Source organism: Glossina fuscipes, unplaced genomic scaffold (assembly GCF_014805625.2).
Source record: "Glossina fuscipes isolate IAEA_lab_2018 unplaced genomic scaffold, Yale_Gfus_2 3, whole genome shotgun sequence".
Lineage (NCBI taxonomy): Eukaryota > Metazoa > Arthropoda > Insecta > Diptera > Glossinidae > Glossina > Glossina fuscipes.
The window spans coordinates 3,632,249-3,659,182 of NW_023998417.1; the positions used below are offsets into that span (position 1 = coordinate 3,632,249).

General features: G+C 31.5%; 2 protein-coding genes across 3 annotated transcripts in view; one reads left to right on the plus strand and one right to left on the minus strand.

Moving 5' to 3' along the window:
• Positions 1 to 1,727: 1,727 nt before the first annotated feature.
• The window catches only part of LOC119634480 (cation-independent mannose-6-phosphate receptor), a 107,124-nt gene continuing 81,917 nt past the window's right edge, over positions 1,728 to 26,934 (minus strand). Inside the window, exons 16-17 of the mRNA XM_038028693.1 lie at positions 2,997 to 3,218; positions 1,728 to 1,922 (exon numbers count right to left, since the gene is read on the minus strand). Of these exons, the coding sequence (XP_037884621.1) occupies positions 1,728 to 1,922; positions 2,997 to 3,218 (417 nt within the window). The remainder of the gene's footprint in view (positions 1,923 to 2,996; positions 3,219 to 26,934) is intronic.
• On the plus strand, positions 11,593 to 23,585 carry LOC119634722 (protein toll). Of its 2 annotated transcripts, XM_038029051.1 has the most exons (4): positions 11,593 to 13,369; positions 13,461 to 15,421; positions 22,402 to 22,529; positions 22,632 to 23,585. In XM_038029051.1, the coding sequence occupies exons 1-3, from the start codon at positions 12,114 to 12,116 to the stop codon at positions 22,455 to 22,457; spliced, it is 3,273 nt and encodes a 1,090-aa protein (XP_037884979.1). In that variant the 5' UTR covers positions 11,593 to 12,113; the 3' UTR covers positions 22,458 to 22,529; positions 22,632 to 23,585. The 2 variants fall into 2 exon arrangements, with proteins under 2 accessions (XP_037884979.1, XP_037884977.1); XM_038029049.1 differs by lacking the exons at positions 22,402 to 22,529; positions 22,632 to 23,585 and having other exon boundaries at positions 11,603 to 13,369; positions 13,461 to 18,321.

Genomic DNA, 26,934 nt, shown 5'->3' on the forward strand with positions numbered 1-26,934 from the left:
AATATTTTCATTCAAATTGTCTTAAAGTGTAATAACCCGATGTCTATATAATGCACAGATGTTTGCTTCTAATTTACAGGCAAAATATTCTACACGACTGTTGTGGTTTTGTAACTATTTTTGTTGCTTTTATCTCGGGTTGTTTTTCATATTCTTCAACAATAAGCGAAATGCAAAATTTTGCAAACAGAGGACATCAACTAAACAATACAGTACAGAGTGAAAAGTTTGTTGTTTTGTATTTTTGTTTTTTTTTGTTTTTTTTTTTTCTCTCAATTTTTTCAGTTTTCTTTGCTTATGCTATTTTGTTGTTGCTCCTGTTCATAACGTCATTTGTGCATTGAGAGCTAGTAAAGAATTGTTAGATTGAATCCTTCTGGGCATTGTGTTACAAATTTCTACGGCTGCACATGCAGCTGAGTGTATCAACGAAATAAGCAAATAAACAACCAATACATACATACACACCAGCTAAAGCAAACATGTGTACATTAATGCATACATAAGTAGCAGCTGCATTTGGATATAACCGAAAAAATGCACATATGCAACACGATACAAATTATGTTGCGACACGACACCTAACATACATAAAGATTGTGAAATTTCCTTCTGAAAGGATATAAAGTTTGTTTACAGACAAGTGAAAATTGAAAGAACCAAATAAACAAGAAATAGTACACCGACCCCTTTAATGCATGCAACACAACGCAGCCATAAACAAACAAAACCATAGTTACCACAAGAACCGCACAATATAGCAGCAATAAAGCATAGTTTCGTTATTGCATTACGTACGATACGTGTAGAGAGACACTTTCAAATGGCATCCACACTAAAATACACACAATTGACTTGATGAGAAAGAAGAGACGAAGAACAAGCAAAATAAAATGCAAAAAAAAAAAACTTTATTCGACTTAGATGAAAAAGGAATCTTTGATGCTTACCACCGCAACGTGTATAAGAAGAAAAAGAAAAACGAAAAAAAAATGCACACTATTCTTTTCTTCACGTTGAACATGAGGAAAAATGGGAAATGCAAAAAACGATCTTCCATTTGCCGATAAATGGAACGTTTTGCTACCCCTTTTCGCTTTACTTTTAAGCTTTGAAAATTTGTATTGAATGCAAAGAAAGTAAAGGACAAAGAAATTTTGCGATTTTCTACTTGGAAGAAGAAGAAATCAAATTTGATTAATAAATTCCGCCTCTGAGAAAATTCCGCCTTTTAGGAAATATAATACCATTTGAATAGTCAAGAAGCCCGGTATGGTCTTTTATGCAGCGCTAATTGTTTGATTAGTTAGCGTGCGACAAACATTTACTTAATGACTCATACGCATCTTTGCATAAGTAAGCATAAAGTAATCATAAAAAAAATCAGCGAACAACTCAGACAGGAAACGAATATAACACACACACACACTCACACACACAACTCAAAACATTGAAATTTCCATCGCTTCTAATACGATGGCAAACAATTTCTTCAACAATTGTTTTCATCAAATCTTCTATGACTTTAAAGGCAATCCAATTACTGTGCCTGCAAACGGAATAAGCTTTAGAGAATTTATTGTAAAAATAATCTTCGGAACATATTGCATTCACAAAAACAAAGGTTCAATATTACGTTGTCCCATTAGTTTCTTCCCGGATGCAAAATCAATAGACGACATATCCCATTTTTGTCTAAATGATTATGCACTGTTGCCCTGGGAATGTTAGTGGCATCCATTATATCGGGTATTTTCGGCGAACATATTCATGATTAGGTCCGTATCCATCGTTGCTGGCGGGCTAATGCGGTCTTCATCATTCAAATCAAAATTGCCAGCCAGACGTAGATACCGTTCCGATAAAGAATGCAAAACATTAATGAATTTGAAAGAAGAAGAATTTTGAGCACTCGGCCCTAGCTGAATAAATCAATAATACTAAATGTTATTTTATGTAGACAATTCATCCAACAAGACCAACCATCGAATTCAACTGACATTTGCCATTTCCTGATCATTTTAAGTCGTTGATCAAAATTTTTTGCAAAAATACCGTAATAACAACAACAAATTTGTTCTTTCATTTCATCTTAACTTTCACTTTTCTCACATTTCTCACAAAAAGTTTATCATTCCCTCTATATCTTATGTCGATCGAGGACATCTCACGGAATCTCCAATGTGGGATTTCAACTTTTTACACAAACTGATGCAAGCACTGGACCATTTTCGTCCGGAAGCGAAAAGTATGTACTTTCTTGCACAATTAAAATTAGGGCCCATCAAATAAATTTCAAAACTAAAAATTTTCTTACAAAATTATTTCAAATTTTGTTCTTCTTCTTTCCAAAAATCCAACCTATTGGTAAATAATTTTGAACACAATTTTTACATATCCATTGTACGAATTTATTGACATTACCATAAAAAGAAAAACAAAAATTTTACTACACATAGGTTTAAGGCGTTAATATACAGATAAGATGGATAAATCTTATATTAAGAAAGTGCTCATCATCATCATAATCATCATCATCATCATCACATTTAAAGCCGAAGCATAAATGATAGTAAATGTGTCAGTTCAATATATGGACTTATGGCTTAAGGAAATACTGCATTCTCATAACAATGGTTTAAGTTTTTTTTTTTATTTTTTTTTTTTTTCTTTCTTCTTCTTTCTTTCATTATTGCTCTTGCTCTTCGTTTAAGTAATGTAAAAAATAAATAAATAACTTAATTTCACACTAAATATCGAAAAGTGGATCGATTCTTTAATATACTGCATTGTCAAATCTTTGGTGTTAACTAATATTTTATGATTGTTTTTTTTTTTTTTTTGTTTTAAATAAATAAATTTTTATATAGTATATATAGTATATATATACATACGTAAAGATCACTTCAAGCGTAGGAGAAAGTTGTGTAATATAAGTAATAAAATTCTTTGTAAAGTCTTTTTTTTTTTTTTTTTTTTTTTTTTTTTTTTTTTGCAAAGAAATTCTTTGTTTGTTTCTTACTTCCTATAGAGCCATTTCTTTCAATCGGTTGAGCAGGAATTTTTTGCATTTCATCGACATTTTGATTAGAATTCTCCATAGTGGTAGTTGAACTACTTGTGATCACGCTGGCTGCGGTAGTAGTAGCAGTTATTGGTATTTGTAGACCTAAAAATTTACATATGTCCGGTGTCTTTTGTATGTAAACCAAATTGCACTATAAATAAATAAGAAAAGAAGAAAAAATTAATCATTTTGCCAAAAATTGTGTGGAAATTTCTCAGCCTGACCTTACTCTCTCCCAATTGTGATTTTTGAGGAGGGTTATAAGATATGTTATAATAAAGATTGTAATTAAAAAAAAAAAAAATTATTTCTTCCTCCCATTAATTTAATACGTTTTCAAAATTCACAACACTTTGCCTGTAGCATAAGCATACTTTACTTCTGAGTAACAATTTTTCGTTTTTTTTTTTTTTGTTTTTTTTTTTCAAAATAATTTTAACATTTTTTTTCCATTCTAAAGCACAACACAATAAGAGATTCAAAGATCTTTAAAATATTCATTTTGAAAATTGCCAAAAACAAAATAGAAAACATTGTTGTAAGCGCATTTGCATACATAACCAATTTTGTCTTCTCTTTCGCAGGGCAAGGTGAAGGTGCATATTTTTGCATTGTCTTCTTTTTCATTCATGTAATATTTCACGTTTGCTCTTTGTTCTTCTGGGACAAAAAAAAAAAAAAAAAAATCATAGTTCGCCACCCTTGGCCGGTTGTCTTTTCTCCATTCTTTTCCAACTACTATCTGATCCCATTTAATGTCTTGTTTGTGCTCGTGTGTAGCATAAATAAGCGTTTTCTCTTCTTTTTTTTTTTTTTTTCTTATTTTCATCGCATTAACATAGATTTGATAAATGCTTCCCTTACATTACTTACCTACTTTTAGTTGCGTATGTATAGGCGTTGGAATTAAGATTTACCTTAAGGTCTTTGCCCATCGAAAGTAAGAAGAAATATATGTTTGTATGTGTATGTATGCATTTATTATAAAAACTTGGCTCAACTTTTCCAAAGTAGTTGCAAAGTTTAACAGTTTCATTCTTTTATGTCAAACAAAAGAGAGAACGCAACGACGCGCAAACCTTTTTTATTATTATGTTCATTAATTTTCAGTATTATTAACATTAGATAATGCAGCCAAAAAATATGCAATAGAATAAAATTATAATAAAATAAAAAATTCTCTTAGATTCAATGCTGATGCTTAGAAACTGCAAACAATAATAGCATACCTTTAAACGTTTAATATATTTCGAAAGTCGGAGCATACTTTAGAGAGTATATAAATTTCTTATATTAAATTAAATGCAGAAAAAGCTATACATTATATATGAAAAATTTTTAAACGATTGGTAGAAAGTATAAATATTGTTAATATTTTAAACATACGTCTCAAGAGTTTAAACACCATTCTTAACTAAATAACAGTAATGGTCTTAAACGCTTCTGCTCGTACATTTGCAATAGAAATGCAAATATAGACAAGAACATTTATACAAACGCCATTTTCTATTTGTTAAGCATTGTCTAAGTGTTTTATATGTATTATCACTTAAAGAACCTGAGATAGTGAAATGGCGCAAAGAAACAAAAAAAGAAAAAGAAAAACAAAAAAGCAAAAGAGAGAGAGAGAAAGAGAGAGAGAGAGTTAAAAAAAAATAAATAGAAAAAAAAAAAAAAAAAATTAAGAAAACTGATTATATGAAAATGTACAGAAAAATAGCGCAACTTTTTCTCTCACTTTTTTTTAATCTTTATTCATTTATGTCCGTCGCTTTAATTAGCAACGTTAAACGTTTATTATACTCAAGTGGCAGCAAACTTAAATAACAGTATGAATGCATACTTGTTATCTACTTTTATTAGACTTTCAATTTACATTCAACTTTTACTGAGCAAATAAAGACGAGGGGTGGGGGAGGGAAGGACTCTTACTCTTAGTTAATATGTAATACAGAAGGCGTTATTTGGAAGCGTTTAAACGAATTGCAAAAAAAACTGCTTCACCTTCGAACTGCTGTCTGATTAGCAATAAACAACAAGTAAACAAGTATATATATATGCACAGGTAAAAGTGTATATATATACAAGCGTAGTTATCTATAAAATTTCTTCTTTTATATGAATGAAATGAGAAATATTACGTGAAAGTATCCTTCTTTATAACATACTGCAATAAAGGTAATAACTTAAACAATATTTATCAAGCTTTACATACATGTACGTGTATGAGAACTTTACACATCTCCTCTTCCTCTCAGTTACAAACGTAATTTATTTCAAAAAACTTTATTTATATCTAAGAGTATAAGTATATCATCCATTGTGAAAACTTATTCTGCAAAATAAAAACAGTATATTTTGTGAAAGACCTTCCTCAGGATATCTGCTAACAGGAAGAAGGTATAGAATTCAAACAGATGAATTATGCTTAGGTTTTCTATATTTGAATTGCATTTTTGTTTCGCACTTCGCATTGCTTCCGTGATATCTGTTTGTCTCTCTATTGAAACTAAGGTGAAGTACCAATTAAAATGCTTTTCTAGCAGAGAAAACTAAATTTCAATGCTTTACTTCTCGATTCGAAATCGAAAGCGCACAGAAACGTTTATTAGTTTAAAACTTTGAGTCAGATTTTGAAATTCTTCATTAATAAAATCATTATGTCGAAGATAAACTCCATAATTAATTAAATCGTGCAAGTTGTTCACTTATACTTTTTTCTGCAAAGAAAGGAGCCACATGCGCATATTCATTTTGGTTTGTGTTTGATTACCTAAGGTACTACTGCAAATCATTAAAAATAGATACAATGTGTTCGACGTAGAACATATGTGAAACGAGTGAGTTGTGTTTTCGTTGTACATAGTAGTGAACTTGCTATATAATCTGTTTATGTTATCTACAACTTATCAATAAGTTTTTTACTGACTCATTTATTATTATCTCTATTATAAATTCATCCCTTACCTTTGGCCACATGCGCGCTTAAACACTTTACAACGTCCAATGATAAATCAGTCTCTGAGGTGTTTATGAAACTGTCAAGCTTTGTTTTCTTAATTAAAGTTTAGCTTAGATTTCCGTCGTGTTTAGAAACAATTTAAAATTTTCTGGTGAACTTAAACCCCCTTAACAATTGTTTATTGTTCTCTATTAGTGCATATATACATAAACTTCGCAAGCACAGACTCCCACAAATATTATTACGTTCACGTTTTTAATTACACCCGTACATTTCGTACAACAATTTTCATTTTATAGAAGCGAAAATTGTTCAAGAGAGAGAGAAAAGAAAAGAAAAGAAAAGAAAAAAAAAAAAAACGAGCTCTTGCACGATACAAAAACTTTTGAAGTCACGTTGTATATGAACGCTGATAAATTTACGTATGACTTAACACATCTGCATATACATAAGCAAATATAGATAACATCGTCATCAACTCAGCTTTAGTTTAAGTAGAAGCATACCCTAAGGAATTAATTTAATGACTTACACTCATCGCAGACACACAAGTACATACAGCTTACATAGGCGACATTTTCATATTTTTATGTAAAGTAAATTGAAGAAATATAAATCTATACCAAATTCGAAATTTAAAGGCAACTTTAACTATTGAAAAACTGTGCTTATCAAAGCATTTCTACCCACACCGCCTAGGAACAGGGCTGCAGTAGATAGAGTGCAGATATCACAGTTGCAACTATGGGAATAGAGTATTACGGTGTTTATAATTCTTGATAAGCGCATATTTCTGGTCAATATATACCTGTCTGTCCATCTGTCCATTCCTTAATCTGCTGTCTGCTATTGTAAATCTTATGAATTAGAAAAATTGAAATTTTGGCACTTAATACATCCTTAGCAAATGGTTGCAATACTGAACCGTAATAAAGCCCCATAGACATACCTTAGAGAAAATCTTTTGGTACCAACATTAATAGCGGAATGATTTGAACGAACTATGCACAAAACATCCTGTTAAAAAGTATAGAGACTTTCTAGTTATTCATCCTATTTCTTTCACCTTTTCTTGCAATATTGAGAGTAAAAAAATTAAAACAATTCCAAATTACAAAATTTAAATAAATCTTGCAACTTTTCTTCCCTTCATCGATTTATTCTCCTAACATTTGCTTAAAATGCTATGTATGCAATGTATGCAATGTATGTATGTATGCAATAATTGAGAAAATCTTACCACAAAATTGTCATAAGATAAATGCAGTGAAACAAATAAGAGCAGCAACAACAAATTGACGTAGATGTAGATGTAATAATAAATCAAATTTAGTGGTATGTTAAATAAATTTACTTCGAATATATACGCAATCATGTATTATTCATAGAAACCGGTAAATAATGGCAATGTAAGAATAATTAAATTACATCTACTACAGACTATTACAGTAATAATGAAACTTTATTTAATTATAATTATTATACTATTTTATTTAATTATTATCATAAGTGAAAAGGATAAATTTATGAAATAAAGTGTAATCATTATTGATATTCCATAGAAAACCAAAAGAACACAACATAAGAAAAATTACGATCAACGATGAATATTTGATATGTAGTATATATAATGAAATAAATCATAATGAATCAAAACAATGGAAGAATAGGAAACGGTATATGCTATGTAAAACATTTTGAATTCAGATTAAAATTATAATTGTATTAAAATGATTTTATAAGCAATGCAATGACGACATATCGATATTAACAGGTGTAGAAAAAAAAAAAATATATATATATAAGATAATTATTTACAGAATTTCAGCTTTGACACATTTACACATCTATATATATATATAATGATTTTTAATTATTTCTATTAAATTATGTTTAATTTACAATAATAATCTGATAACCTTAAATATATGTATATATGTCAATAGGATTATTATTGAAAACATAAATTTGATAATAAAAATTTCAATAATAATCAAAATTGACAGCAATGGAAAAAAAGACTAAAGCATTTCTATGTAAATAAAAGTATGCTGAAAGCATAACATTTTTCATACATTTTTTGATCGTCAACACAATATGACATCATACGCACAGAGAGAATAATTAATCATTTTTAATGATCAACAAAGCATTTTCAATGTTTTCAATGTTATTGTATTGCATAATGACAGTTGAATTAATATTTCATGTTGCGAATAATTAAGAAATGACATTTTGCCACAATATAAATAAAAATGTCTTTTTAAATAATTTCTTCTTTTTTAGCATTTTGCATTGGCAACAATATTTCCATCACTAAATTGAAATTTTACTTAAAAAGTATAAAACGTAATTATATATACATATAATAATTACACAATTAAAGCCATATATACACATATATTTATTGCCCTCCCACACGCAGTCGTAACTACTTTTACCTAATTAATTTGTTTTCCACAGCGTCTCAACTTCATAATTAGGAGATACTCTTTTTTTGCATCGAAATGCCAAAATCTTCTCGTTAGGATCTAATCGTTTTGTTCGTTTTTCAAAAAGTTTTCAATTAAAATAAATCCTTTTGAAACAGTAATTAAAATTAGATAGATAGTTAGACAGATATAGACATGCTTGCATTTAATATCAATAAAATTAAAATATACGGGTCGTATGAGTCATCTAATATTTAAATCGTTTAGTTTTTATTTATCTATGTATGTATTATTTATATGTAAACAATTTATTTTGCAGCCATCACACACGTAGTCATAGTAGACTAGACTTACATGACGTATGAGTGACATTTATTCCCCTAACTTATATTTATACGTGTTCGTAATATAGAGATTTTAAGTTTTCATTGAATTTAAAAAATTTCTTTGATTCATCTGAAGATGACAGAGAGAACTTTTTTATGCATAATTTATTGAATCAATTTTTGTAAAGGATAATTAAATAAATAAAATACGAGAAATGCAATTAAGTTTTTAATTGCTTACATGTATTACAAAAAACGAAAGATTTCGGTTTCAATCAACGAATCTTACTTTGTTGAATATACTAATGGATAATTTTACTTTTAATAATTTGACAGAAGAAGAAGAAGAAGATTTTACTGATCAAGATATATTTATCCATTTTACGTTTGCAAATAATTTCTTAAATAGAACGACAGATGAAATAAAACTTGCTGATATATATGTAAGTTTAGAATATTTTCAGGGCAGCAGGCTAACATATTTTGAGTGAGAGCTAAACGAATTCTCATGTTTAGTGAAAATTTAAGTTGATTTAGTGGCCTGTTGCTGTGCTCTGCATTTAACTTGCAAAATCAAAACTTGCAGAGTCGATTTACTGTGTTTGCCTAGGCATTCCACCGCTGCCTTGTTGTTTTCCTATCGGTCTATCCATTTATTTTTCGCCCCTTTGCTTGTCTCCTCCTCACAACCATATTTATGCCGCGATTTTTCGCCATTAACAATGTCTGCCTCTCTATCGCTAAAATTTTCAATTAGTTTAAATTATGCATAGATGTGTTTGTTACAAGTTAAAATCCAAAAATTGACGAAAAGAATGGTCGAACATGTTATTGAAATATAATCGTGCTTGTAAGTAAGCAGAACATTATCGATTACACAATAATTGCATTGGCAACAATGCAAATACGTTTTCCTGTCTAGTTTTATAGTTTATATATTATTTTCCTTTTGTATATAATTACTAAGTATGTATAATAATATACAATGTTCCGAAGAAAAAGATTCGATCAAACTTAATTTTACATTCATGTTCAGTAATTTGGATTTAAGACAAGACATCTATGGGTAAAAATTTGCACTCATATTGACAATTGTTTAAAGCCTTTTTAATAAAATTATTTGCAAATCAATTCACATCTGAACACAAAAGATAGTGCAACGTGTTCAGTAAAAGTAGTAAACCTAACAACGGGGAGCAGTTTCATTCTATAATAGATTTCAAATTAATTTCAAACTGTTGAACTTTTATAATTTGTTATGCTATGCGAAAAGAAGAGGAAAATAGTTAATGCGATTTTTTCGTGCATACGAAAAGTTTATTTACAGCTTAAGTAACCGGGAAATTCATTAAAATAACTGTGCGTTCAAACTTGGGTTCAGTTACTCTAAAGCGCTCATAATAATGTGTAACCATTTTGCCACAATATTCTTCACTCCCTCTATCACTTTTTTAAATCTCTATTCACTTTACTTATTCGTTGTTTTTTTTTGTTTTTTTTTCTCTCTCTCTCTCTCTCTCTCTTTGCCACTGCATTTACGTCTTTATTATATTCAACTTTAACATCCATTGTGTAAGTGTGTAGCAATGTTTTCTGTTGCGCTTCTAAAAGCAAATATATATATATATATATTCATATATAGAGAAATACATTGCTATATACATATATATCCATATACATATATATATATATATATATAATAAAAATGCGAAAACGAAAGCTTGCGTACATAAAATTGTTGTGTGTTACGTTTCCTGACCATAATTGCACCACAAATACTCTGAAATTTTTGCGCAGACTGCATATATAAAGAAAGCAAAAATAACATGAACAACTACAGCCAGACATGCACCACCATATGTGACATTTTACACACCATACTATCGTATCTACACTAATTTTCAACACGTCTGCCTACCATATGCAATCAAAGCAGGCATTACGTGATGCGTTTTTTTTTTTTTTTTTTTTTTTTTTTTTTTTTTTTTTTTTTTTTTTTATTTTTTTTTTTTTTTTTTTTTTTTTTTTTTTTTTTTTTTTTTTTTTTTCTTTTTTTAATGTGCGCATATATGTCGGTTATCTTTTACCTACATTTAGTCTTTCCTCATGCTTTGCTTTGCACAAATCTCATATCGGACCATTACTCCTCATGTTTAAACACAATTTTCCCTATCTCCTATATATATTCAAGCGCAACTCCTTCCCGTTTTCTAAAGTCATAACAAACAAATGATTAAAAAAGCACAACTTGCGATAAAAAAAAATAAAAGTTTAAAAAAGAAAAAAAATATACAAAAAACTATACCATCGTTATTGTTGATCACGTGGCGTATATATATGAACATATAGGAAGCAAATATAAGAGGTGCAAAATATATGTGTAAAAAAAAATTTTTTTAGCTGCCAGCACAACATTATTATTCACAGTTTGAGTAGTAGCTAAAAATTTTTATATACTTAAATCTTCTCAACATTACTAGTCTTGTATCCTTTAGGATATAGTAAATCCTTCAAAAGGGCAAAATCGTTTAGAACAAGCTATATCGTAATGATCTCTTCATAAGTGAGCTCAGTACTTTTTATAATAGTTTATATTATCAGGAAGCAAAAAACAAGCCGAACTTTCCTTAAAGCGTAATAACACATACTGGCACAAAAATTCCGCATTTAATGATTTGAGTTTTCATGAAAATTAGCCGAAAGCCAAGTACACGTTTTACCTGATTCATGCAGATGACAATTGACGAAAAGACTAAGATGGAATAGAAGAACACTTAGCGGAAAAAGGGATTAACACAAAAATGTCGCGAAGAAGGTAGGTTAGGTATTGGCAAGTTCCTTGTAAAAGGCTATATATAAGCACAATATTTGCGGAAGACAAAATCGAGTCGAGTCAAGAGAGACCAAATTAAGAATTGAAGTGTTCTAAATTTAAGTTCCTCTCAATTAAATTATAAATAGATCTCTTAAGAATTGTGAGTAAAAACTAAGTACTAAATAATAGTAATCAAAATCGGTATTCACCGATACGGATTTGAATAAAAAGGTAAAATCACAAAGGGCATTTTAAATGTTACAATGGTGTGGGGATTTTTCATTTCGTTCCCCTCGAATTGGTTATAAAGGGCTGAGCAAGAGAGCAAGCCGAAATATATTTGTATTTTATAAAAATATTTTAACTATATCATCTGCACCAAAGGGAGCATCTTTGCCTTTACTTACTTGGTTTAATGGGTATGTTTTCTCTTTGCTTCTTGTCTCTTTCACAGCAAAAACCATATTTTTTAATATACCTCCGGCAGTAATATTGCTTTCTTACAATCATCATGAATCTCAGACCAACTTCAAAATGCAAAAATCTTCTAACGTTACACCGCTCCGCCATCGCTACTGCCTTAATACAACTTATTCTGCTGCTGCATTTTACCACCTGCACTCATGCGAACTATTCAATGAAATTACGTGAAGATTGCATGGAATTAATAGCCAAATCAAAGTGTCAATGTTCGCCGGTTCTGTCAGACTTTGAAGTCGATTGTCCGGCGACAAAACCGAAAATTTCTGTACGCATACGACCCAACGATCATGTACAAATACAATGCAATAACGCCAAAGATTATCAACTATTACCTAATATGACTATTGGCAATTATCCGACAGTACAAATACAAAATTGCCCATTACCTGGGCACCTGTCGATAGCAAGTATCCTTAATCATTTGGGTATACGGAAAGTGAACTCTTTGCTTTTTGACAGTAATGAATTGGGCGCCAATATAACACGTCAGCACTTTGGTGGCCTCACGGGTTTGGGTCGTCTACGTTTCAGTTCATCGCGTTTGCCACATATGCCCGAAGATCTATTTTCTGATGTATCACTACGAAATTTAACCTGGTTAGACTTACGATCAAACAATGTTGAATTGCCAGTTAATATATTTGTGAATTTGGAGAATCTTAATTTCATTGAATTGGGTCACAACAATCTCAAATTACTGCCACCAGGAATATTTCGCATGCAACATAAGCTTGTTGATTTAAATTTGTGGAGCAATCAGTTGCGTAATCTAACTAAAGAAACCTTCGAAGGTATACCTTCGTTAACTTCATTAGCCTTACATAACAACGGCATCGAGACTTTTCGTTCAGATGTCTTCGAGCTCCTAACGAATCTTAGTCATATTAATTTAAATGCCAATCATTTTATAAGTTTACCGGAAGGTCTTTTTCAACATAATAAAAATTTAACCGAATTCTGGTTAATATATAATCGTGTTCCTTTAAAACGATTACCCTCGGCTCTACTAGCCAATTTGCCACATTTGCGAGATGTACGGCTAAGCTGCGACTTGGAATATGTGCCCGGGAATTTGTTTAGTAATTCCACGGCGATAACTAATATAACAATCACAGATAATCAGTTAGATAGTCTGCCTGTCGAACTTTTGGAAAATCAATACAATCTCTTAGACTTGGATTTAAGTAAAAATCATTTGATGACCTTAACTGATGGTCTGTTCAGAAATACCGCAAATCTTTTGGCATTAAAATTATCATATAATCGTTTAACGGAGCTTACAAGGTAACTAACTTTACCCAAAATGTTCAAATGTTTCTCTCTCAAACCATATGTTAATACATTTTCTTTATTGCTTTTCTTACTTCGTTTCCAGTGAAATCTTCTCCACTTTGCCAAATTTGCGTTACTTGGATTTAAGTAATAATTTATTAACAACAATAAGTCCAAGTGCTTTCGTTCACACTCGCAATCTGCGCCATATTGACTTTGAAAATAATCGTTTGAGTTTAAGCGAACCCTATATGGAATTAATCGAAAACCATGCTTCGCAAGAATTTGGATCACCGTTCCAATATTTAAGCGAATTGCATACATTGAACTTGAAAAACAATTCGATTATGTATATATTCCGGGACTGGAAATATCTATTATTCGAGTTGGAACAACTCGATCTAAGTTACAATAACATCACTACCTTGGATTACAGTGATTTCCAATATTTAAAGAAACACAATATTTTCTTGAATTTAACTCACAATCAGTTAAGGGCATTGAACTTTCAAAATATAGCCTTTTTAGACATATCAGAGAAAAATAAGAAGATCTTTATGGATATAAATCATAATCCGGTACACTGTGACTGCGTTTTGTTAAGTTTCGTGCAGTTCCTGAGAGGCGAATTGGCTCAAGATATACGTGAACAAATTGATTTGGATACGAAGTGGTTACGATGCTCAGAGCCCGAACGATTAAAAGGCAAAATGGTAAGCGCTTTGGATCCCATGGAGCTATTATGCCCGTTCGATCATGAAGATACGAAACCGAAGCGTTGTCCACGTGGCTGTAATTGTTGGGTGCGTTCGTACGATTTAGTCTTGATGGTCAATTGCTCAAATGGTAATCTAACGAAAATCCCGCCTTTACCAAGGCTTGAACAATTGAAATTAAGTGGGACAGAACTGTATATGGAAAACAATCAAATTGCCAAACTGCCTTTAGCTAAAACACCCGGTTACGCCGATGTCACTAAATTGTTTTTGGCTGGCAATAATTTGACCAAAATTGAAGGCCACTCTCTACCCGCAAAATTAAGTCATCTCGATGTCAGACGTAATCAGTTAACGCATCTAAACATTAGCACTTTGACATTTATGAACGAAAGCCGGTCGCTCTACGCTGTCTACCTCTCCCAAAATTCTTGGCAATGTGATTGTGAGTCTAAGGCACTGTTGCAATCAGTTCAAAGTAATTACCGTTTAATACCCGATCTTTCAAAGATGACATGCTTCGACACAGAACCCCTGAAATACTTTAACGAATTATCTATTACCGACATATGTCCGGCAGATAAAAAGCTTGTCATAGCAGTCGCTGTAGCCATTTCGTTAATTGGCTGCCTTTTCGGTCTCTTAATAGCCTTGTATTACAAATATCAGCAGGAAATTAAGGTTTGGCTGTATGCCCACAATATGTGTTTGTGGTTTGTGACGGAAGAAGATCTGGACAAGGACAAGAAATATGATGCTTTCATTTCGTATTCTCATAAAGATCAGCAATTTATAGCTGACTACCTGGTGCCACAATTGGAGAATGGTCCAATACCGTTTAAACTATGTGTGCATGTACGTGATTTTATCGTCGGTGATTTTATACCCGATCAAATAATTCGCTCTATAGACGAATCTCGCCGCACTATTGTTGTTTTATCGCAAAACTTTATTGAGTCGATATGGGCTCGTTTGGAATTCAAAACAGCTCATAAGGCTGCACTCAACGAAGGCCGAGCGAGAGTTATTGTAATAATTTACGGCGATATAGGAGATATCGAGAAATTGGAAAGTGATCTGCAAGCTTACTTAAAAACAAATACCTATTTGAAGTGGGGCGATCCGTGGTTCTGGCAGAAATTACGCTATGCAATGCCGCATCTTTCGAATGAGCTTCGCGGTTTAGTTAAAAATCCTTTAAAGGGCAGCACCGACGACAAATTAGAATTGATAAAGCCATCACCGGTAACGCCACCCCTGACGACACCACCAGCCGAAGCTACTAAAAATCCTTTGGTAGCTCATCTAAATGGCAATTCTGCTCAAACGGCGGTAATGTTCACAAACGGTAAGATCCCAATGCAAAACGGTCATGTTAATGGCGCTTACATTACCAATACTAACGCAAAACAGAGTGACGTATAGAATTGGGAGAAAGCGGAAATGTTTCAATTCGATGAACAATTGATATTTCGATGAAACATAAACGCTGAACAGCTGTTTTAAGCCAAACAACAAAACATAACAACAGCAACCTAAAGGACTGCGCAGTGTAGGAGAAGAAAAACTCTATTCTTGTATTTATAATTTATTGCTCTCTGACTAGAACAAAAACATACAAAGCAACATAATAAATACACATAAATATTTTTATAAACTTCATAATTACTTCCACACATATATACGTGCATAATTGTTTCTTTATATACTCTTCATACATCTTAGTTTTACAATTGTGTTATTGTAAATGCACAAGACTTTGTAAGTTTAAATCGCAATCACTAGGAAAATGTCGTTTGCAATATCATTTCGTGATGTAAGCGTCTTAGGACTTAAGTTTTTTTTTACCGCTTTATCAAAAATAAAGAAACTGAAATCTCTATAATCTCATGCATATATATTAAGCCGTTCAAAATAAGCAAATTTTACACCCGTTGCTGAATATTCGGTCGAATTCGAATTCTAAATATTCAATACTACCATACGATACGTTTAACCAAATTATTAATTGTATAGTCATACAGACGTAAAGACAATTTGAGCTAGAATATGAAACAATAAAATTCATCGGACTGATAGTTTAAGCTAGGTCTTTGAACCGTCCCTCTACTTTGTGCCTATGGCATTGAATCGCGTTTGCGATTCAACTTTTTTTCGACAATCGATCTCAATAATCGCCTAACCGATCACTTGGTGCTTCATTACTGAGCGTATGCGGAGCAGATGTAAATCAAAACATTTGGGCTTTCAAATCCTTAAATATATAAATTTTGAAGTCCGTAGACTATATGAATTTCTATAGCCAGAGTATTTCAGATGAGATATGCTTGAAGCATTGAACAACGAACTGGACACCTTCACAATATTTCAACTGCCCCAGGATGTCTCGTACTCCAAACCCTTTAATTAATTTAGCTGCTAAATTTCCAGGTTCGAAACTCTTAGAGTCCTAAGTCCTTTTCAATTTTTTATCTTTTTTTCATTACATTTGAATACTTTTAATTCGAAACGTATAAAGTGGAGGAGAGAGAGAGAGTGACGGAGTGTGGGAAGGAGGGAGAGAGAGCGAGGGGGGAGGGGCATAAAGATTTTTCAAAACCTCTAAAATACCTCATCATACTTCAGATAAGTATTTCTCAAATAATCTGGGCTTTGAAATCTTTCGGGGTTCAAATTATTTGATGTTTAGAATGCTCAAAATATTTCAATTTTGAAATGCTTCGGAAAATGCCTGCAATGTACGAAATTCCAAATGCTTGTAGGATTTCCGATTTGTATTATATTCTCAAAATACTTCATCAACCAATCAAATCTTACTTATCTGATGAGATTAATAAAAATAGACCTTAAGATCAGTTAGTTATCGGCAATCCAAATCCACACGGTAATGATGTCCTTGTTACCTTGTCTTATCGTTTGTAATTCGTGATGCCTAATCCAGTTCCAAACAATCGCGAAAAGGTGGATTTTATATCCTTACGCAAGTGAAGAACTTTCGGTTATCTCCTAATAGCCACAGCAAGGGGCAAGATTCTTTTTAATTTGAAGAGAGTAGACTGACTGTTAGATAGATCTTCATTCATGATGGCTTACCATTAGCTGTTATACTTTTAAGTTCCCCTAACACTTAGGTAAACAAAAGACTTGAAATTAAAGTTTAGTTTTATGTTCCACAATTTACTTTCGACAAAATGCGTTCACTTGCCAAACACTTGAGATTTAGAGGGATAATATTCATCTATATATGGATATAAGATGAATTTTTTTAAGGTCGATTACTGCTAGTACATTTGGGCATTTGTCCAAGTTTCTCTTGCTTATCCAGAAGAAGCTTTCTTGAAAAATTTAAACCTTTTCTGAGTATGTATATCGCATTTGTCCTTCAAACTGATCTCAAGGATTTTACAATGAATTTTTTATGGGAAAGCCTTGCACTGAGTAATTGATCGCATTTATTAGCTTGCATAAGATTCTGTGTATGTTTATTCCGTATAGGTTTATTTAAATGACTAGTCAGAATTATGATAGCAAAAATTTGAATCCAAATTGTGGGCAAAGTGTTTTGCTAAAAGCAAAAAAAAGCTCCATTCTATTCTCCTTTCGAAAGCAAAATGTATTTTAAAAGAAGTAAAAACATTATAGTTACTCGGTTTTATAACATTCTACAGTACTTTACCTAATGAATGTAAAGGGTGAGAGCTCTGAATTGACGTAGTCCAAATTTCAAATAAAATTAGAAACTTTTTCAAAATAAAGCGCCATATGGGAAATGGCCGTGAAAATGATTCGATTCAATCCATCTTCAATTCTGATTAGTTTTTGGATGAACGAACGTCAGGATACTAAATTTGATCGAAATATTTCAAAAATTTTGCGACATTTAGATTGAAGACAACAAAATACATGCACGGACAGACGGACAAACTTAAATCCGCATTACATGCGTACGCTAATGTGGGATATAAAGTTTTGCTAAGAAAAATGATTACCATATGCGCTTGTATGTCATGGCGGTAGTGCTCCCCTCACCTTATAGAAAGACTTACGGACACCAAACGCGGTTGCATTATCAATTCAAAATGTTACGTAATCAGCTTTTACGTAGTATTGGATATAATAGCTAAATAATTTAAATATATAAATAAGACAAGAGAAAAAATTGCCTTCTATGTGTAAACATAAAATTGCGCAAGCAAGCACTTATATATATATATATAAATATAATAAAAATTTTAAAATATAATTCATTTTATATAATAAGAAAAAGTTGTATTAACAAAATTCATTTGTATATATATATATTTATTTATATATATATATATGCAAAATTCCATTATACCACCAAGGATGATACTAATATAAGAAATTAATTATAGAAATAATGAAATGTTTCACTAAAATATCATAAAAATGCTCATAATTACAAAACAATTTCATATCCGCCAACGAACGTTCTTATAATGAAAAAAAAAAAGAAAAAGTTGATGCATTCTTGGTTAGAATAAAATTCCAAGTGATTATCAGCCGGTTTGTCACGCAAAGAGATAGCATCGATGGAAAATTATTTATATTGCTTGCATAGTACATATATGTAAAAATCCATTCTAAAGCAGGAATAATTTAGCTAAATAAAGTTGAAGTCGACCTATCTTTTGCTGCAGAAAAGGAAAAGTATCTTTTCACCTCTGTGATCGATTAAATAATTTGTCCCTTAAAAATGTATCTTTACACTTTTCTTCACCATGCACGGCAAATATTGATTAATGAAGAACAAAATGCAGCAATAAAAGTGTCAATATCATCCATCATCTTCACAAATATTGATTTATTTTATTAAACAAACAAACAATCTTTGTTCGTTTTAAAGGTAATTCTTTCTAAACATCTCCAAATGACTCGCTTGAACCATTTGAAATTGTGCCCAGCAACTCGTTAAACTTATATCGGGATTATTTCTCATATATATATATATATGTATATATATGTATATATGAGTCAAATATTTTGATATTTCCTTTCAAGATAACTCCACAAATTGAGTGTGCGTTTTAAGAATGTAAGCAACTTCTACGTGAACTATTGGTATTAAGAGAGTTTCTTACAGAGACTGTTAAATGATAGGTACAGGAAGTCAGTCGATTCAATTAGGAATATATTACTAATATATATTCTAACATTCCTCGTAAGTGGTTGTTAGTGACGTAGTGTGACGGACGAAAGAGACGGTTGGTGGATATGCTATATACAGTAAATAATTGAGCTCAATCCGAATATAACTTCATTCCTGCTTTTCCTGAATCCTTATAACTTTAAATAATTTTAATCCCTAAATTTAAGGTATTTATGTGTAAATGTACAATTATAATGATAATAGTGAATGTGTGGAAATACTTTCTACAAACGTAAAATAAATTTACAACATTTTTGTTAAGACTCTTTGTGTGTACATAAGTAGATTCAAAATGTGTGCAATGCAAATACTTACAAATGTCTGTTGCTGGCTATAAAAATAAAACATAATAACATGGAATGATGATAGTAATACTCTTAAATATAAGAAATTTCGGCTTTGGTCGAATTTCGAATACCTTCCACTTATGATTAAATATTTTATGCTAAACTTTTTTCTACAACAAAACAAAAAAAAGAAATGAATTAAAAATAAAGTGTAAAAAATCGATTTATTCAAGTACAGCATATGCAACAAATTGCGAAATTATTTAATCTCTCCAGGTTTTTATTTTTTATGAAAAATACTATTAGCAATAATAAGTGATGAGTGTCTTTTGCTATTACCATAAAAATGTTTTTTGTTTTTTTTTTTTCATTTAAAATCTCGTAATTTAAAGAAAATTGTACATGTAAAGCAATATCCCTGGAGAGTTTGATCTAATCTTGATTGTTATAATAAAGACCATGGTGGTGGGTATTAAATATGATTACTTAGAAATGATTTAAATCGTAAATTTTACATTTTAGTTATATATATATATATATATATATATATACATATATATACTTCTTTTACACAAATATTCTATAGATATAAAGATAGTTATATCTATCTAAGCATAAACATACGTACGTAGAATTATACATGTACAGATATTACAATATAATATAGATTTATTATGTACGGCAAAGCAAACACATAAAACATGACATAATATTGTACACAATAAATAATAGTAAATATCAAAAAAAAAAAAGTATATTTTAAAAATATATACAAAAAAATTTGAACTGACTTTTCATTACACTGGCGTCTAAGGTAAGACATTGTCTGGGTTAAAAACAGTTTTATAAAATCCGCTAAACAGTGTTGTGCGAAAAATCCTGAATTTGTTCTCATGCCCCCAGTCAATTTACATTTCACAGTAACGCGTAAGCTTTAATTTAAAAACGAACAAGTCCGTCCTCCAATTTCCTTCCTTTCTTAAATTGTACCCAAATATGTTTCAATCCTTTTATGCGTACAAAAATACTGCAAACTTACAGTGAATATAAATTGCGCCTCAGCTGAATCTTATCACCCATTAAAACATTTCTACCTTTCGTTCTTTTTTGATTAAATAAACGCATCTTTGAGATAAGGTAAAATTTTATACAATTAATACTATTAGAATTTGAAACGTATCGTTTCAAGGTTGATACTTTTCAGAAGTCATACGAGTCAGTGAACAGTGTTGACGTATATACATACACATATGTCAGACCAGAGATGATATATTTATTACGGCACTATAATATATTTTGTGAGGATGTTTATATCCCCCAAAAGGCCTTAAGAGGAGCCCATCCTTTATCCGTTTAATTGATTGCAATTTGTAACGCAAATGTCTGTAAATTCGGGGTCTCCCATTGCAGACCATTAGCCGAAGGAGACCATAGTCCAAAGCTTATGGTCTGGACGTTCGATAAGTAGGCTTTTGTTTATTCTTATAATGGCAAAGCACATGTATTTCTTTTAGATGTAATTCTCTGTGGAGAGTCCGTGGTACAAAAACTTAAAAGACGCCCATATCTTCCGAACTAGCTAGCTCAGCAATGCCACGTTCTTCACAACCTTCGATCCTCTTCAAGTGCGTCTCCATGACAACGATACGTGATAGGAGTGCGTTCAAGTGTTGGTCTTATCAATGACATTTATAACCTTCTTGCATGAAATTTCTCCGATCGGCATTTTATGAAATCAATTGCCGTCTTAGCCTTACTAAGAGAGAGTTGTATGTGGAAAGGTGTAAATTAAATAGGAGCATGTTATTACATAGTGCCCCAAGATCGGGAAACATCTCTACATTCTGCGGCCTATGTGACTCGATGAAATATTCCGAACAATCTTTACTAGAAAAAGTGCAGTCAAACGTTTACGATCACAGGAAACTATTCTGCCAGTAATTTATCTCATTTCTTACCAGAGTGGATTTATTGAGCCATACACAATAAACATATCTGGATTCTCCAGGGTAGTTTAGGCCCATAGCTTATAGGAATTGTCTAACTCTTTAAAGGGCGCCGATTACGCCATATTACCTCCTATGGTGGTAGAGGCGAAAAGGTTCAAAGGGCATGAAAACCCATTCTTGAGTCAGATGGGGTTGCGGTGCCCTTTCAAAATGCGTCCAAGAAACTTTACAAGCGCTGAAGTCTGATTTGTTGCGTAATGACTAAAAATCTTGCTTTCTTTTTGCTTTTGTAAAACGGAGATGTTCTCATTTTACTGTACAGAGGACGTGTGCTCTGTTTACTTCCAACATCAATCTGTGTGCAAGGGCATCTGCAATGTTTCTGCTAAATTTAACCCTCTATCTAACCCTCTCACATTACATAGACAGACAGACGGACATGCTTAAATCAATTCTGAATTGGGTGCTATACTTTATGGAGTCCCTCCTCTCCTGTATTGCAAAGGTTTTGGTAAAATTAATATACCTCCAGCTTTCAGTAATCGGGATGAATCAAATAAAGGTCTTGTAGAAAAACCAAATTCTTAGCAAAATTTGCACTAAATATTAGATTTTGATGGTACGTTAGTTCTAACCATAATTTGTAATCACCTGTCTGCGTGCACGCTGCTCTACTTGTGTTTGTTTAACTTAATTTATACATATAAATATATGTATATATTTTTGTAACAACAAAAATTCAAAATGAATATATTAGTTTTTTTACAGGTGGAAAAAGGTAACATAATTTCTTTTTTTTTTAAATCAGAAAAACACTTGACATCCTTAAGTAGTTTATTAGCATGCTGTGACCTAACATTTTTCACCACTTTAACTTTGGTGGGAAATTTCTAATCATAAACTTAACATTTTATTATTTCAGAAACATCTATTTGCCACAGGTATAAGAAGAAAAAAATGTTAAGTAAAACAAAATGAGATCAACTTCAATACAGCGACATAATGAAAATTCATAATTTTGGGATGCAGCGTAAGGGGTTAAGCGGAAAGGTTGGTTTCTTGCTAGCGCGAATTAATATAAAAATACTAATTACAAGCATTTTCCACAGGAACGTGTAAAAACTTATAATGATATTTTTTCATTTTCTTCAGATCTCATCAACGATGTTGGGGATGATACGTTCAGTCTTGCTGGCTTGCTCTATTATATTTTCGCATAAGCATTGTGTTGCAAAAAAATAAAAAAATAAAAAAAAATAAGCAAAAGAAAAATGGAGAATTTTTGCACGTAATACTTTCATACTGCGCCACCACAATTACCGCCAAAAGGAGCAGAATAAAATTGAACAGAAAAAAAGCCACAATTTCCGTAAAGGAAGTTGTTGATGATATCCTCCACGTTTGTTGTCACGGACTGCTTCTAACATAATTAGCTAAAGGAATGTATACGCGAGTAATATGGGACAATGTTGATAATATTATAACTAAGTAACAAGCAGTAAGTAAGAAAAATTTATTCATTTAAGGTCGAATCTTATGTATCCACCACCACCACCACCAGTACCACTACCACTACAAAATATTGGATAGAAATAATGATCGTATTACAAAATGTCATTTTGATTAAAAACAAAAATTTATCTCGACTTTTGCAAGAATGAAAGTAAACGACTTTATGAATTTTAATGTTACAATGAAACCTATTTTGGATTACTCCTACACAACTATTGAAATTTCTTAATTCTTGGAAATTTATGATTTCTGACACTTGACCATTTCTGTAAAAAAAAAATATTCGCGAGTACTTATGCCAAATATATCTGCTATATAATCTCAATAACAACAATAGACAAAAGAAGACAAGTGACAATAATGGCTAAGTCTGTCCGATCGTGATTTTTTTTCAACTAAAATAACTTCACAAAACATGGCAACAGTGTATACCATTGGGAGAGATAAATAGGATGGTAGAAGTGTAGAAGCAATAAATCCACAGAGTGAAAAGGGGCACAAATGCAAATCATCCTAGTGTTATAACAAAGCTATTCCTTGCTAAACAGTATTATCGTGGTCTCTTTTTTGTACCGCCAAGCCATAAGTAGGTCACCGGTAAAATGAAAGGCATCTGCATATAATCTTTGAATAGGAAAGTTAAAAACACGTTTTAATTAATTTATTCAATTCAATTAAAAAAAAGAAAAATATTAAACTTTTTTAAATATATTTAATAAGAACGATATTAAAAAAGACATATTGGCAATAGTCAATCACTATGCAACCTTAACTATACTGGATGCGTACGAAGCACACATCGCAAGAAAATTATATGATATATCAATAAAATGGGTGGGGTAGCGTCTGAAAAAATGCTTTGCCTTTCTTAAGATAAACATAGAAACTTTGTTTGCTTTTTTTTATCAATAAGTTGAAGAAGCCTTTATTTTAAACGTTACAGTCAGTGATGAACCCCCTGATTTACAAGTACTTTGAAGTTTACGTGACGTTATTATAACAGCAATAGCAAGCGAATCCAATTTGCTGTCTATCTCTATCTACATATGGGATACCAACAGCGAGAGATAAACCAATACAATAAAAATCAATCAATCCCACTCAACTTATGATTATGATGATTACGAATCATAAAGTGACTTCCTGAAAGTCGTTAGTATACCCCGTGTTTTTTCAGTTCATTAGTGCATAGGCTGGTATAGGCAAGTTGACGATTAATGACATATATAAGCTCGATTTACAATTTAAAAATCACTTAACTATAACATTTGTATTGACAATTTAGTACTTTGGTTAATACGTAACACGATATGTATGTTATAGCTAATGCATATGCACATGTCAGCGTGGTTTACGTACATATATATAAATATGTTAGCAAATATATATATAATGTGATTCTGTGTAATTAAATGCAGGCAATTAGAAAATTTCGAAATATAAAGACATATGTATATATATATATATATATATGCTTGTGTACGTTTATTCAACGAGTTTATTCACTCGTAGAAACAGTTCAGAGGGAATAAATTTAAATTTCAAGAGAATAGCATATGTAGGCAGATAAAGCATATAAAGCGCGTACATAACATCTATCTACATATTGGCATTAGAATTAATGAGTGAGTGACTGAGTGAGTGGTAAATGACATCTCTGTAAAAGTAGTACAGCTTTAAGGTGATGGTAGCGGTAATGGCAATGGTTTAGGAAAAAACGGTAGGAAGAGATGTGGAAGAAGTGGAAGAAATGGAGGAAAATCATAGAGTAAACAATAACAGGAACAAAAGCGACAATGATAACGATAGCAGTAATTATGTATTGCACTAAAAAGAGAAATACACCAAGGGAAGCAGTAGCTTACTGTGTAGGCAATACGCATCCATACAATACACACAAATGTACACAGAGAGAGAGAGAAAATTAACCATCCCACAGCATTCTTGAATGTAAAACAAAATACTTGCAGCTATTTGTCATGGTGTTTAAATTTGGGTCAACTGGTTGAGAGATTTTATTGCTATGCACATATATGAACACATAAATATACAAATAGATATATGAAATATATACATATACATATATGTATATATAGACGGCTAATTGAAGCAGAAGATAATTCAAAACTATGTCATACGATTTAGCAATTAAGGTACATAAGTGAGCTCTAGCACCTTCGACACTAATTTTAGCCGTCTCTCCAGGTAATTTAATAGTTATAAATATAAGTTTTCATACTAAATAAAAGACATCCATCTATCCATCCATCGTTCATGTATGCGGTTCACTTCTCTAAACTAATCAATAATCAATCAATTCAGGTATGAAATTTAATTGGCTTAGATCTCCAAATAAGACTACATATGCAAACATTTGATTACACTTTAATAATATCAAAAATGCCTTAAACATTATTTTATCATTTTATTCTTATATTAAAACTCGAGTCCAACTCGAGAAAAATTTTGCTTTTAACCTCTATTCGCTAAGGGGGCACTCACTTAGCGGTATTCGCGTTCTTTCTTCATACTTTGTTATCAAAAATCCTTAATGAATGGGAAATGATTGATCGTTAGAGTATATATCGAACTTATTTGTTTAAAAAAATCGCCAAAATATGTTCATAAGATTTAAAAGTTTTTCGCTCTTTTTTTCCACTCTGTTCACTTCAATCGTTCTCTGACGAAGAACGCCACTATTTCAGCTTTGCTAATTGAATATTTTAAAACGAATGCAATCATCTGTAACGTATGCGAGGGTCGGTGAAAAGTTTCCCCGACTCAAGGGAGGAACAACAATTTTTTTTTCTATTGCAAAATTCGACTCTATTCATTAACATAAATTCTTGTAAGAATGACGCATGCAATCAGTGCAAAGCGTCGCTAACATTCGGTTACCCATTTTTATATAACAATTTGCCTAGAGCTATCAAATACGCTTTAGTTTCTCCAAACACCATATCATTGGATCGAAATATTTCTCCCTAAAATACTCCTCAGAGATTTGTCAATAGATAGCAATCGTTGGTGTCGAGCATCTCATCATTAATTTTTATCCATACTTTCAATATTGAGGTCAATTTTCTGTGCCTTCTTTCAATAAATCTTGGTGTCCATTTTCTCATGGAGAAGTGTATGGTATTTATGTGTTCACCCGACTACATGTAAGTACAAGTAGCTTTTTTTTTAAATGTTTCATTAATCTTTTGTTAAGGTGTTCGAGAGTAGTATTTACTTATGCAATCACATATTTCGATTCCTCTCGCATGAAATTAAATACACGGAAACCTAAACGAGAATAAATGATTATTGTAAACATTTCGTCAATTGCTCAACAATTTCGTATCTTAGATATATATGAATGTTGTGCAAATTGTGCGTGCGTGCTATTTATCTCTTATCCTGGTGTATTACAATAAAACAAATTTGTTCCTTAAATGAGCCAAGAAGTAATCCCGTATGTACATAACGAGAACCTATAATCAACTTGTAATTGCAAGCGCACTCACATTTGCGCTGCAATAATAATATACATATATATATATATTATTATATATAGGCATTGCTATCACATCATGCACTATGTCTATGTTATCCCTACGGTGGTATATGTGGGATATGGATACATATGAGCATTGTGTAAATATTGAAAATGTGCGTCGAGTAGAAATTCTGCTTACTTTGCTCGTGATAATTAGTGATGCGCCTATACGAATGAAAACCAGCACATCTACTTATAGATAGTTGACGTTTAGTCGCGACAGTTTTATGACAAATCAGTCACGTAAAGTAATTACGGTTATGGTTTGCTAAGCGTTAATACTAAAATTACATATTAACAAAACCATATGTATATATGCATGAATACGCATATTGATAATGATGATAATGATGATAATAATGATGATGATGATGATGATGATGATATATGAATAGGTATATA